Below are 12,648 nucleotides of genomic sequence, written 5' to 3'. Positions count from 1 at the left end.
TATTTTTTAATTACATTCTATCATTGATAACTTAATTATTTTTAGATAATAGTTAATAAGCTTATAAAGAAGTCCTGTTGAAACTAATAAATATAGCCTGCCTGCCATCCACACCAGAATAAATGAAATTTTTCGAAAAAATCTGTTAGTAGAGGAAGACATCCTAAGGATAAGAGATATAGGGCTAAGAGAGAGTAAAAATAGATCTTTCGTATATAATCCTACATAATCTCAAATGTTATCAATTTCGGTACGTAGACCAAATAATATAATGTAAGCAAAGTTTTTAGATTCATAGAGATATAGAACAGCATATATTGTACTTGTATATTCACCATTTGAGTCTATAAATTGCAAAATTATCTTTTTTTCTTATGTCTATCCTTATTAGTCGAAACCAACGCTTTGATTTTTTGGTTGAGTAATAGTTCGAGTAAGTCATTTATATGAATACTAAAATGACTTTAGGACATTATAATAATTAATAATATGTCTCCTCACTTTTTTTTGAAAGAAACTAGCTCAACACAACAGGTGGAGCATACGAAGACGATAATAAGATCAGCACAAACTATATAAAAAAGAACTAGGCAACACAAAGAACGCTAAACTTTATCCTTTATCATTTTCGGCATTGCTATCAACAACAGAAAGGATTCACATCTAACCACTTCTTGTAGTTTGTAAAGGAAAAATGGATAATCTCGTCAATCCCTTTTTCCTTGTGCTGGAAATCCTTCTATTTCTTTTTAACCAAATGTTCCAAATAATCATATAGAAACACACCATCCATTTCTTAGGCACCTCTTTACTAATGGATATCTCAGTCCAACTTAGAAAATGTTCTTTCAACATTCTTGGGAACGATCATTGCCTACTAAAAAATGATAGTCAAGCACACCAAACCTGTAAAAAAAAAACACAACCAAAAAACAAATAGTATCCATATTTCACATCTTTGTTACATAACACAATACAAATTAGACAAACAATTCAACTCTTAACGACACTAATTCTTTTCAAATTGTCCTAATAAAATTGTAACTTGTTATATCGTCCGGAGTTATTTCCGCAAGCAATATGTTTCCTCACTTCCGTCGCATTTTAAAAGATTAAACAATTGAAAGTTTGAAACTCAATTATTATATCCATATTCACCTTTCTAGATGACAAATTTTGTATTTCTCCCAAGGGATAAGGTTTGTTCATTACCATCCAAAAAAAATTGCATAACATTTCATATACTAATTGACTATTTGGCTCTTTAGGTAAACTGTAGCTGCAATTCAATACACAGAAGATTTATAAGTATGTTTTATATGAATCAAGAATATGTGAATTTTCATCCAACAAATCCTACAAACCAAGAATGTGTAAATTTACAATAAAATTATACTCAACCAATAAAAATTTGACAATATATTCTTATTAGTTTACAAACCCTAAAAAGCACATTCTAGTTCTTCTATCTATGCTATACACACTTATTTTATGAGGTGCGGAGAATCCAACATACAACAATTGAGTACATATATAATTTTGGGGGCTTTATTTGCAAGTGCATATAAATACCATCATCTCCTTTGGAAATTGAAGGATTTAATTGCAAAGGCAAATATTATTGCAAAAAATAGGCAGAAGGCAGCAACCATAATAGCGGCAACGCACAAGAAATCATGCCTGTATCCAAACACAACTCTGAGTACTTGCGAAATAGCCATGGAATTCCCATTAGATAGCTTCACAGATTTTTCATCACCACCATACTGTGAAGTCAGGAGACCATAAAGACTCCAGGCTACAGGGTTTGCCCAGTAATACCATCTCCACCAAACAGGGATTCTCTGAGAAAATTAAAGCCACATCCAGAAAAAAGTTCTTAAATGGATCATTTTAAAGTAATGTATGAAATTTAACCGGAAAATCTAACTAAAATATAGACTTGTTTGGAGCTTTTAAAAAAATATGATGCACGACACGATACGGGACACGACATGGATGACACATAAATTTTAAAATTTTACAAGACACGGGGACACACATATATAAAATATAAAATATTTTTTTTGGATAAATAGTAATAATATTTTGAAATTTTATTGATATTAAAAAATAAATTAATTTTTTTAATTATTTTTAATGTCTTATTTTAATTATATAAAGTATTTAAAATATTTTTTGTTATAATAAATAATAATAATATATACTATTTTTGAATTTATTTTAAGAATACATGTTAAGAATAAGGCTAGACACGTTGACACGTGATAGTATTTAGGTGTGTCCAAATTTGCCTCGACAAGAATTTTTTACACTCGTCCGACACGCGGACACGGCAACTCAACGAAGTGTCCGTGTTTTATAGTAAAAAAGTAAAAGTAATTTTATGTTTGGATATTTTTATTTATCAATTATGTTTGGGTATAACAATATAAAAATATTTTTTTGTTTATTTATTACGTGAAAATTTTTTTTTAAAAAAAATCTTTTAAAAAAATGTAAATTGTAACTTCTAAAAAAGATATATTTTTTTTTTATTTTTCTAATACTTTTACTTTTACTACTAAAAATTTACCAAACACACTAAAAAATAAATAAAAAACTTTTTTTAATCAATTTAATAGTGTCCAAATAAACACTATATGTAGTAGTAAATAATAGTTACTGGCTGCTGGTTATTCAACAGAGTAAACTATTATTATATTCATCAAGATTTTCTTCATTAATTAAATCCTTGAAAGAATGCTACATCATCAAATCATTCTGTTAACACCAAATAGTCCAAAGTTACAGTTTAATTACTCAAGACCTTGGCAAATAATGCAGAATAAATGAATTAAAGATTGAGGTTGAGGTTTCATACCTTATGAGGAATCATAAAACCACTGAAAAGGTTCCATAACATATAAAATGGAGCAGCGATAATGGCAGCAACATTATGATTTGGTGTGACAGCCGTTGTCATCATTCCATAGAAGGTAAAATACAGCATAGTAACATACATGAAGAACAGGTACCATAGGAACCTATCAACACTCCAGGCAAAGGAAGCCATGGAATAGAAAATTGTGGAGTATATCATAGCCTGTGCCAACACATAAGGAAACTCAATAATAACCTGCACATCCAAGAAGTACAACATATTAATCTACTTATTACAAAATAAATCTTTCTCATCTGAAATTGTGGGTGTTCATGGATCGGGTGAAACCGAGTTTGATGTGACTCAGACTCAGCCCGAAATATATACCGAGTCTATTTGTTAGATCTGAATCCAACCCTAGACCCGATGAAACCTACACACTTTCGGGCTATGATTATACCGGATAGAAATCGGGTAAAAACCGGGCCGTTAACATTACCTTATTATAAGTTAACATGTAAAAATATCCAAATGTCTAAGACTCCAACCATTATTTGACATGGTAAAATTCACTTAGAAAAATATAACAAAAATCAACCCTTTCCTAAAATTAAACATAACCACAATCAATATTAATATTGTCTAATAATACCAAATATTTAAATAAATACAAATAACACAATATTATGCATTAGTCTAAAGTCTTATGTATTTTAAGTATAAAACATTAACTTATAGTCTTATAATGACTAATAACACAAAATATTAAGATTTATAATACTTAAACTCCATATAAAAATAGCCATCATCTATCAATAATAACACAAAATATTAATTGTGTATGATGACTGAGCCACCGGCTGAGTTCGGGTGACCCGAACTATGGACCGGACCGGACCCGAAATAATGACTGGGTCTATTTTTGAGACCCTTACCCAGCTCTAGACCAGGTAAAATCACACAAAATTAGCTCCTAAAAGATTCGGGACCAGGCCGGGTCTTCGGGCCGGACCGGACCATGAACACCCCTATCTGAAATGTAAGATACCTGAGCAAAAGCAAATGGTAAGGCCGAGTACATCCCAGCAGCTCTTTCTCTATATGAAACAAATCTTTCAACCGAAACAACAGGTTGAACGGCTGTGCCATTTGTTATGCCAATGAAGAGGATTGCAGAATACATGGATCCCATGGCATTGAATAGATCTTGCTGCATGTCTCTGAAAACGGTAAGCAAGAGTAAAACATGTTGAGAAATTCATGAGATTCAGTGGGAGTGTAAAACAAACTAAAATTAGCATGAAAAAGAAAAAAGACCTTTTAGCACCAAATCTCCAGCATATTGTGCCAAGCATCAAGGAGATGATGACAGTGTAAAAGAAGCGAACAGCAGTGTAGTGTGGGTTACGCCAGTAAGATAGATTTTGCTTCCAAAGACAAGTTAGGAACTGATCAAAATATGACCGACAATACTTGGTTGGAAAATGCAACTCTTTTGAATTATTGCTCGGCTTGCTCAAGCTTTCAACCAATTCTTCATTATACCTTTACATGAATGGTGTATTAGTATACAGAAACTGGTTATTTATTTAGTACTAATTTGAAATTTATACATACTGGTATAAACTTGATCTTCTGTATATTTCTGCAAAGTCCACTCCTAAACGGTTTTCTTCTGTTGAAGAAGTAACCTCCAACATCCATGTTGCAGGGTTATATCCAGACCTGATCTTCGGAACCCCTTCCACTGCCTACAATCACATAGATAAGTAATTGAGGATTGTTTCATCACCATTCATATATCACATAAATAAGTGAAAGCTAAGCATCAATTAGCTAACCTCGAAATAATTGATAAGTTCACTAGATTTAGGGCCAAGTGGACCAGCATATATGAGCTCTCCTCCACGCTTCATAAACAGAAGCTATAAAAGGAATTGGATTTTGGTTAGACTAGTGTGTCCAAGGCCGTGACGCTAAGCTATAAAGTATAAACTATACATTTATATAACAGAAACTAGCATATGTTGCATGTAGTTATAGACAAAAGGATATGAAAACTGAAAAGCTTCCTACTGGCCTACAATATGTACCTCATCAAACGATTCGAATATGTCTATGCTAGGCTGATGGATTGTGCACACAATGGTTCGGCCAGTATTCACTATATTCCTAACAGTTCTCATTACAATGGCTGCAGCCCTGGCATCCAATCCAGAAGTGGGCTCATCCATGAAAACTATAGATGGGTTTGCAACCAGTTCAACTGCTATTGTTAATCTTTTTCGTTGTTCTGTTGACAAGCCATCAATTCCAGGTAGACCAACTAGTGCCCCTTTCAATGGAGTGAGTTCCACCAGTTCCATTACCTCCTCAACAAAGGCCTGCCATGCCAATCAAACTCTTCAAAAGCAATAATGCATACTTTCAAAAATGAAATAGTAATGACAAGTTCATATGATTTTGGTAACTGTATTGTCTAGTGTCTAAACAAAGACTGAGTTCAAATAATATAACTCTTCACCTTTTGCGTTTCAAAGTCAACATCTGAAGATAACCGGAGCCAAGCAGAGAACAATAAGGACTCCCAGACAGTCAAGCAAGGGGAATGAACATCTGTCTGCTCACAATAACCAGAAATTCTTGCAAAACTGTCTTGCCTTTTGGGATAACCAGATATGTATATGTTCCCTTCTATAACACCTCCAGTTTTTCTTCCAGCCAAGACATCCATTAGCGTGGTTTTTCCAGCTCCGCTTACTCCAACCAATGCTGTCAACACTCCAGGCCTAAAAGCTCCAGTAACATTAACAAGCAGCTGCAGCCTTTCTTCTTGTATCCCTTCTTGTTTCAATTCCTGAAGAAATAATAAATCAAATATCTTTAAGAACACTTTTTAGGGGCGAAAGGGGGTTTCTTTTTACGCACCAAAGGGACATCCACATAGTAATTGATATTGCTGAAAGCCATGGAAAGAGGTTGAAATGGGAGAACCATTCCTCTTTGTTTGAAATGCTTTCCTGGGATGACAATACAATAAAATGAATGTCATATTTCCCAGCTGAACAGAAACAGGCAAAGAAAATATGTATAGACATTTTACAAACCACTAGATGCTGAATGCTGCAAGTACTCTCTCAACTCAACAATAACACTTTCACCTTTCCTTCTCTTTTCTCTTTCTTCTAGCTCACTCTTTGAAACTACAGCTTGTTGTTTTCCCAAAGCTGAAGAAAATAAGGAGAACAAGATCTTAAATTGTCCTATTTTAAACAATTAAGGGGACTAGTATACAGAGGAATTTGTCTTACGATTAAGGTAAGCTAAGAAGATAGTAAATAATGTGTTGAACAAAATTGTATATCCAACCATTGCTCCAAGACCAATCCAATACCAATAGCTCTCTTGATACAAACTTCGCTGTTTCAACACTAGCTTACCCAAGGGATAGTTGGTGACCTGATTTTGTACTGTCTGTAATAAAGAGAAGAATTTCAAGGGAGTAAGGAAATTGTTGGATTGAATGCATACTAAATAGAGATCATCACTTTACAGCATTAACCTGTGAATAAATACTGTTACATAGCTCTCAAAGTTATGATTACAAAGACTTCATAAAACACAGTTCAATAAATAAATCAAACTAGGAGAATGCAGAGTGGAATTCCTATATAACCTCTTGAAATGATGTATCCGCCAAGAGCCATCACAATCAACATGGCAAAGGATCCAAAAGTATTGGCCACTATCATATTCCGCCCCAAGGATCCTATCAGACGAAATAGGCCTAGAGACATCTGGTGCAGAAAGAAATAAAGCAAGAATTGCCGAAAAAATCTGCAAATCAAGAAACACAAAAATGGCTCATGAAAAAAACTTAAGAATACACAAAAGTCCAGTTAGAATTGAAAGTTACCTGATAATTGAAGGATCATATCCAATTGTATAGTAAGAGACAGCAACCCAGCAACCAGCTTCCATGAGAGAAGTTGGGATGCTAAGGAACCAAGAAGGGATTGTATATGCCCAGCTAGGATAGAAGTGCAAATCTCTATGCTTGTACAAAACTGGAAGCTTTGCAACCAACATTGACACCTCGGTAAAACCATTGAAGAGAATAATAACCATTGAAAAGTACAGTGAACCAAGATATAATCCACCGTCATCAATTGTATTATGGTGCATCGTTGTCCGGAAAAATACACTCATTGTAATTAAAGCTACCAAAAACAGCTGCAAAGAATAAATACATTCTTCTTTGTCGGCTTCTGAAGGTGGTTGATTCAATAAAAACAAAATCTAAAATTAGTGGAAACTCAGGTACAGTCGACTTCACGTGAAGTTGATAGTTGAGAGCCGTTAGATAGTTTGATTGATTTGACTAAATTTTTATCTAACTGCTTTCAGCTATCAATTTCACCTGAAGTCCATTGCACCTGAGTTTCCACCTTTAACTATATAGGCTAAACACAGTACCTGAACAAATTTGAAAACATAGATGAATGAATTCCGTTTCATAAGAAGCTTCTGCCACTGGTAATTTGTCCTGAGAAGGTCAAGCCTGGTGGCGCCATAGGTACAAGTAGCCAAGGCTGCGGGATGATTGTAGCGTTTATCGAAAGGAACTCTTAGCTCCTCTGATAAGTTCTTTCCCTCGCGATACAATGAAAACGCTTGGGCAAACTTCCCAACAGCTATGTACTGATAAGGCTGGTCCAGAGCAGACCAGTACTGCTCCTGGTCCTTCTTTGACGTAACCTGTTAACAAAAAATTAGTTAGAAAGTTTCAGAGGCCAGCACTTTTATTAAAAGAATCTCACTAGGAACCAATGGAGTATTTGTACAATGTGTACAATGAGCTATTTATTTGGTCCAATATGAATTAAAAAATGAACGTCCAGAGTAAAATACTACTAATTTCTCAAACACAATACACTCATATTATCCAGAATAACCATCCGGATACCAGAACATCTGATATTCTACTGAATCTAACATCCCTAAAATAAAGAATCAAATATTGCTACCACTTACTTCTTGTAAGAAATCTGCTACATTCTTTCGCTCAGGACAAGTGAACCCCATCATTTTGAAAAACTCAAGAGCAGATTCACGGGGCCCTTGATAAACAATCTGACCCTCGCACAATAGAATGACATCATCAAACAATTCATAGGTCTCAGGAGCTGGTTGGAGAAGAGATATGATAGTGGTTGTATCAAGTGCACGGGTAGAATGTTTAAGATATCTAATGATTTGGTAAGTGGTTGCACTATCGAGGCCGGTTGATATCTCGTCCATGTACAGAACTCTTGCTGGACCAATTAGTAACTCGCCTACAAATCTCACACATCAATTGGTTAGCATAGCTCATACTAAAATGTAAGACAAATTATATGTCAATGTTATAATAAACCTGTTGTAAGTCGCTTCTTTTGTCCTCCTGAGATTCCCTTGAGCATTTCATCTCCCACCAATGTGTCTCCACATATGTCCAAACCTAATATCTTTGTGAGAAATATCTCAGCTCTATTCTTACATTTTTATCGACTCAACAAATACTAAACTATTTCGCAATTTGCATAATGAATACCTTTATGATGTACTCTACCAAAAGATCTGTTTCCTGTCCTCCAAGAGCAATTGACTACAAAAGACAATAGATTCGATTATTAGTTTGTGTAACAAGTTTTCGTAATTAATGAAGAGCATACCTTCATGAAGAGATCAAGATCAACATCTGGTTTTATTCCAGCACTCTTTTCTCTCCTAGCAAGCTCTAGCAGCATATCTGTTAACGCTCAAAACTTTAGTACTTAGAATTGGAAGTATTTTCCAAGGTAGCTTTTGTTTTGAGGTACTTAGACAGAGACTGAAGTTCACTATCATATTTGTTCGTTCAGAGACTCGTATTTAAATTTCTGTCTCTGCCCCTAAAATTTTAGTATTTTAAGGGACACAGGGACTAAAATATTTAGAGATAGAGACTGAAACTTTAATAATATTTTATACCTAAAATATCTTCATTTCAATTAATTAATTCCAATTTTACCTTTTGTACAAATTAAATTAGAATTTCATTCTTGTTTTAATTTTTGTCTTTCACTTTATACCAAACAAAATACTTATTTCAATCTCTATCTCTCCATCAAATACTACCTAATGAACTGAATATAAAAATCAACAACTCAACTTAACTTGTTTATCATAACACATTACCAAATTTAAATCCGACGCCTTGACAGCGGCCTGCAAACTGGAGAGTTTCCCTCACGGTCATCTCTGCCACGTGCCAATCTTGTTGACTGACATATGCAGACGTTCTCTGAGGAACAAACTCATTCAAACCATGTCCATTGTAAGTAATGTTCCCTGACATCTGTGGATGACATAAGAACAAAAATGAGGTGGTGACAAAAAGAAAAGAAGACAAAGATACAAGTCCAAAATAAAATGTAGACATAACTCCTACCAGTGCTTATTGCCTTCGGTTATTATCAATTTCAAAACCCAAACAACCTATTGCTCCATTCACATGATGATTCATGTTATTAATTTTTTTTTTCCAAAATTAGGAGTAAGACTCAAACGAGATTATGTCATTTGAACTAGAGCTCGTTGGCTCATGTTATCAAGTTTAAAAGAGACTCTAGCAAGGATTCTTATACTATTGTTCAACGTGAGTGTAATTAGCCTACTTAATTAGTATACCTGTAAACCAGGTCCCAGCCTACCAGCAAGAGCTAATAGAAGTGTCGTTTTTCCAGAGCTTGGTGGACCCAACAGTAGCGTTAGTCTGCAACAATGACAAAACAATATCCTATCATATACATAGCGAATTAATTTATTAATGGTTATTTTAAACAATCTTGCTACGTCTGTAATTTTTTTATTGTAAATACCATTTGACTCCTGACAACCAATATTTTTTTATTTTATTGATTAAAAAATAATTTAAATACATAATTAATTAATAACAATCATATTTTAATTTAATTTATCAATATTTTTATTGTTTTTTATATGTGAAATTATGAATAAATTTTGAATAGAAAACTTTAGCCAACATGGATGATAACAAGTTGCGACAACTAAAAATTAAACAAAATTTTTTTTCTATTGTTCGGCACATATCAATGTAATACAGGGACAATGATTCTACAAAAGGATGCATTATTAAATACCCAAAAAGAAAAAGGGAAAATAATTGATAGAAAATAAAAATTCGAAGGAAAATACTTGACGGGATTGTGTGATGAAGTACGCTGATAATAATATTTTAGTTTTTTTTTCTTAAATTATTTATTGTCAATTGTAAAAAAATTTGTATAGATGTGTATTGCTATATAAGTAATAAATTCTTAAATTCATTACTTAAAAAATTATTTAAACATGAATCTAATTGATTGAATGACCATATCAAATTTTTTATATTATCAATAAAATTGAACTTAACAAAAATTGAGAAGAAAAACTTTAAAAAATAATAATAACCATTCTTCTATTAAAGAATATTCTATTTGGCCAATGCAAATCTATAAGCAATTAGGCATAACCACATATTAAAATAGACAAAAAAAAAAAAAAAAAACACATTAAAACTTAAATAAAAAAGTTTTAACAAACAAGCAGGAATACTCTCTGACTCTCTGTTCCCACCAATTATGTACTCATTAATTTCTTTTAAAAAAATTTAAGCATCCATAATTTCCACCAAACCACTTAAAAATGATCATGGCTAATAATTGTATATATTATCTAACAAGGTTCGCATCCAACAAATCGTGAACAATATCAGCACTCCAAAAAGGACAGAAATTAAACATTTAGGATTTCTATTTATGAAAGATACAGCCGACTGTAATACTAACTTTGTCTTTCAATTTTGAAATCTCCAATATTACACAAATTTGCGATAAAAAATACTCAAACTATTTCTTGTGGTTCTCAATAAGACATTAAGGCCAGTATGAATCTAATAAAATATTAGAATTAAGTGAATAATAACTTTGATCACTGACCTTGAAGGTCTTATAATCCCACTAATGTCAGCAATAATTGTCAATTTGCTTCTCTTCCTTCTTAATATTCTCATTTGTCGTAGAAGAGCCTATAATACAAACCGAAATCAAATTAAAAAACTATATAAAAAAACAAAAAAAATTGTTGATTCAAGTCAACCTAAGAGAAATACAGGAAATACTATATATTACCTCACTCATATTGCAAATGAAATTGGAAATTGTAGGCAATGCTCTGCTTCCTACATGGACAAAAGTCTCTATTGTCAAGTTTTGAAACCGAACTTCAATCTTCGGAAACTCCAAATCTACTCTGCGGACACATAAAAAAATAAAAGGATTATTAGCTACATTCAAAGCAAAAACGAAAGATCCAGTCAAAATAATAAGTATACAACAAATCACAAACACTATTTCCAACTACACATGGAAGAAACAGAGTAAAGACAGTACTTATTACCTACATCATTTTCTATTAACAATAATATAGACTCAATTATAATTAATTTTATAGTAAGAGTACATAACGAGTACATCAAATGTAACACCTAACAAATATTTTTTTTAGATTTTTATTTTGAAAAATATACTACTTCTGATTTCAGAACTCTGAATTATAAGTTTACTAGATTCTACATTTTCCTTATGAATGCACAGAAAAGAAGTTATCATTACGCGTCGAATCGACTTCTCATGAGCTGAAAGAACGTCTCGGGATCATCATCGAGTGCATCGGCGAGCCTCTCGAGAAGGATCCGATGCTCCTGCATACCAAGGTCTGCGACGTCGACCTCCCTCTTGTCGCCGCCAAGATTCTTAAAGATTCCCCTCCGCGCTCGCCTGTAGGTAGGGAGCCTCTCAAGCGCGGCCCACCGCAGCGCCTCCTCATCCTCCCCTTCCTTCCGAAATGACGTCGATCTCGCAAACGCATTATCCGTCGAATTCCACATTGCGCCCCCTCGGCCACCTTCTCTGCCAGCGGGCAGCTCACGAAACCCCTGACTGTCTAACAAACTCGAACAAAATAGAATATAATAACAATAATAACGTGAGATGTTGGTGGTGGTGTGAGGGTGGTTACTGGTCAGTTCAACGGTGGTGTTAGTGTGTGAGAGACAGAAAGAGATGAGAAATGACGAAAAACTGAAGAAGGTACAACGATACAACTACTATTACTGCTACTACAAATATAGATTAAGTGTTGTTTGGACAGGTAGTTGAGGTGTGCATTAAATGATAGAGACTTGAATATTTCTTCCCTCTCCACATATATTGAGGTTTGAGTTGGTGCACTACGATAAAGAGCACAACACTCTGGTGTCTTTCTTTATCTCTCCAGTTAGACCTTCCCTCATTTAATAGCCGCGGGAAAGGATAAACAAACAATAATTCAGAAAAATCAAAATCAAACACGAGGCTCTCGCACTGTGACTGTCACGCGCTACCGCTAACTAACTACCCTCGCGATAATGCCTTTTAATCCTTAACACTTTAACACTAACACTGTCTCTGGATTATGATTTTAGAAATAAATAAATAGATTTGACTTTGATAAAGAGTTAAATAAATGCATAACTGTACCTGTACTTGTATGTGTATGGACTTGTTAATGGGTGTAAAATACTAATGGTTTCGACTTTCAGCCACAAATTTTAATATGAATTTTACTTTTCAATTAATTTACAAACACTGTGAAACATATTCCCTTTAATTCTTAATATTTGTGAAAAGATAGATCGAATAATATTTTCAATAAAAGCCAGT

General features: G+C 33.6%; 1 protein-coding gene across 1 annotated transcript; it reads right to left on the bottom strand.

Moving 5' to 3' along the window:
- On the bottom strand, positions 1,291 to 12,224 carry LOC107616589 (ABC transporter G family member 32). Its single transcript, XM_016318808.2, has 23 exons — positions 11,560 to 12,224; positions 11,077 to 11,197; positions 10,885 to 10,973; positions 9,575 to 9,659; positions 9,083 to 9,242; positions 8,578 to 8,654; positions 8,457 to 8,510; positions 8,280 to 8,370; positions 7,898 to 8,199; positions 7,340 to 7,621; positions 6,780 to 7,096; positions 6,519 to 6,700; positions 6,175 to 6,393; positions 5,971 to 6,090; positions 5,792 to 5,883; positions 5,388 to 5,720; positions 4,957 to 5,247; positions 4,705 to 4,788; positions 4,481 to 4,614; positions 4,181 to 4,408; positions 3,912 to 4,083; positions 2,864 to 3,118; positions 1,291 to 1,844 (listed from the first exon to the last, which is right to left on the bottom strand). Exons 1-23 carry the CDS (start codon positions 11,832 to 11,834, stop codon positions 1,575 to 1,577), a joined length of 4,233 nt encoding a protein of 1,410 aa, XP_016174294.1. The 5' UTR covers positions 11,835 to 12,224; the 3' UTR covers positions 1,291 to 1,574.

This window comes from Arachis ipaensis, chromosome B01 (genome assembly GCF_000816755.2).
Source record: "Arachis ipaensis cultivar K30076 chromosome B01, Araip1.1, whole genome shotgun sequence".
In the NCBI taxonomy this organism is placed as follows: Eukaryota; Viridiplantae; Streptophyta; class Magnoliopsida; order Fabales; family Fabaceae; genus Arachis; species Arachis ipaensis.
The sequence above is the reverse complement of the archived record's forward strand: the minus strand, read 5'-3'. Positions and strand labels throughout refer to the sequence as shown.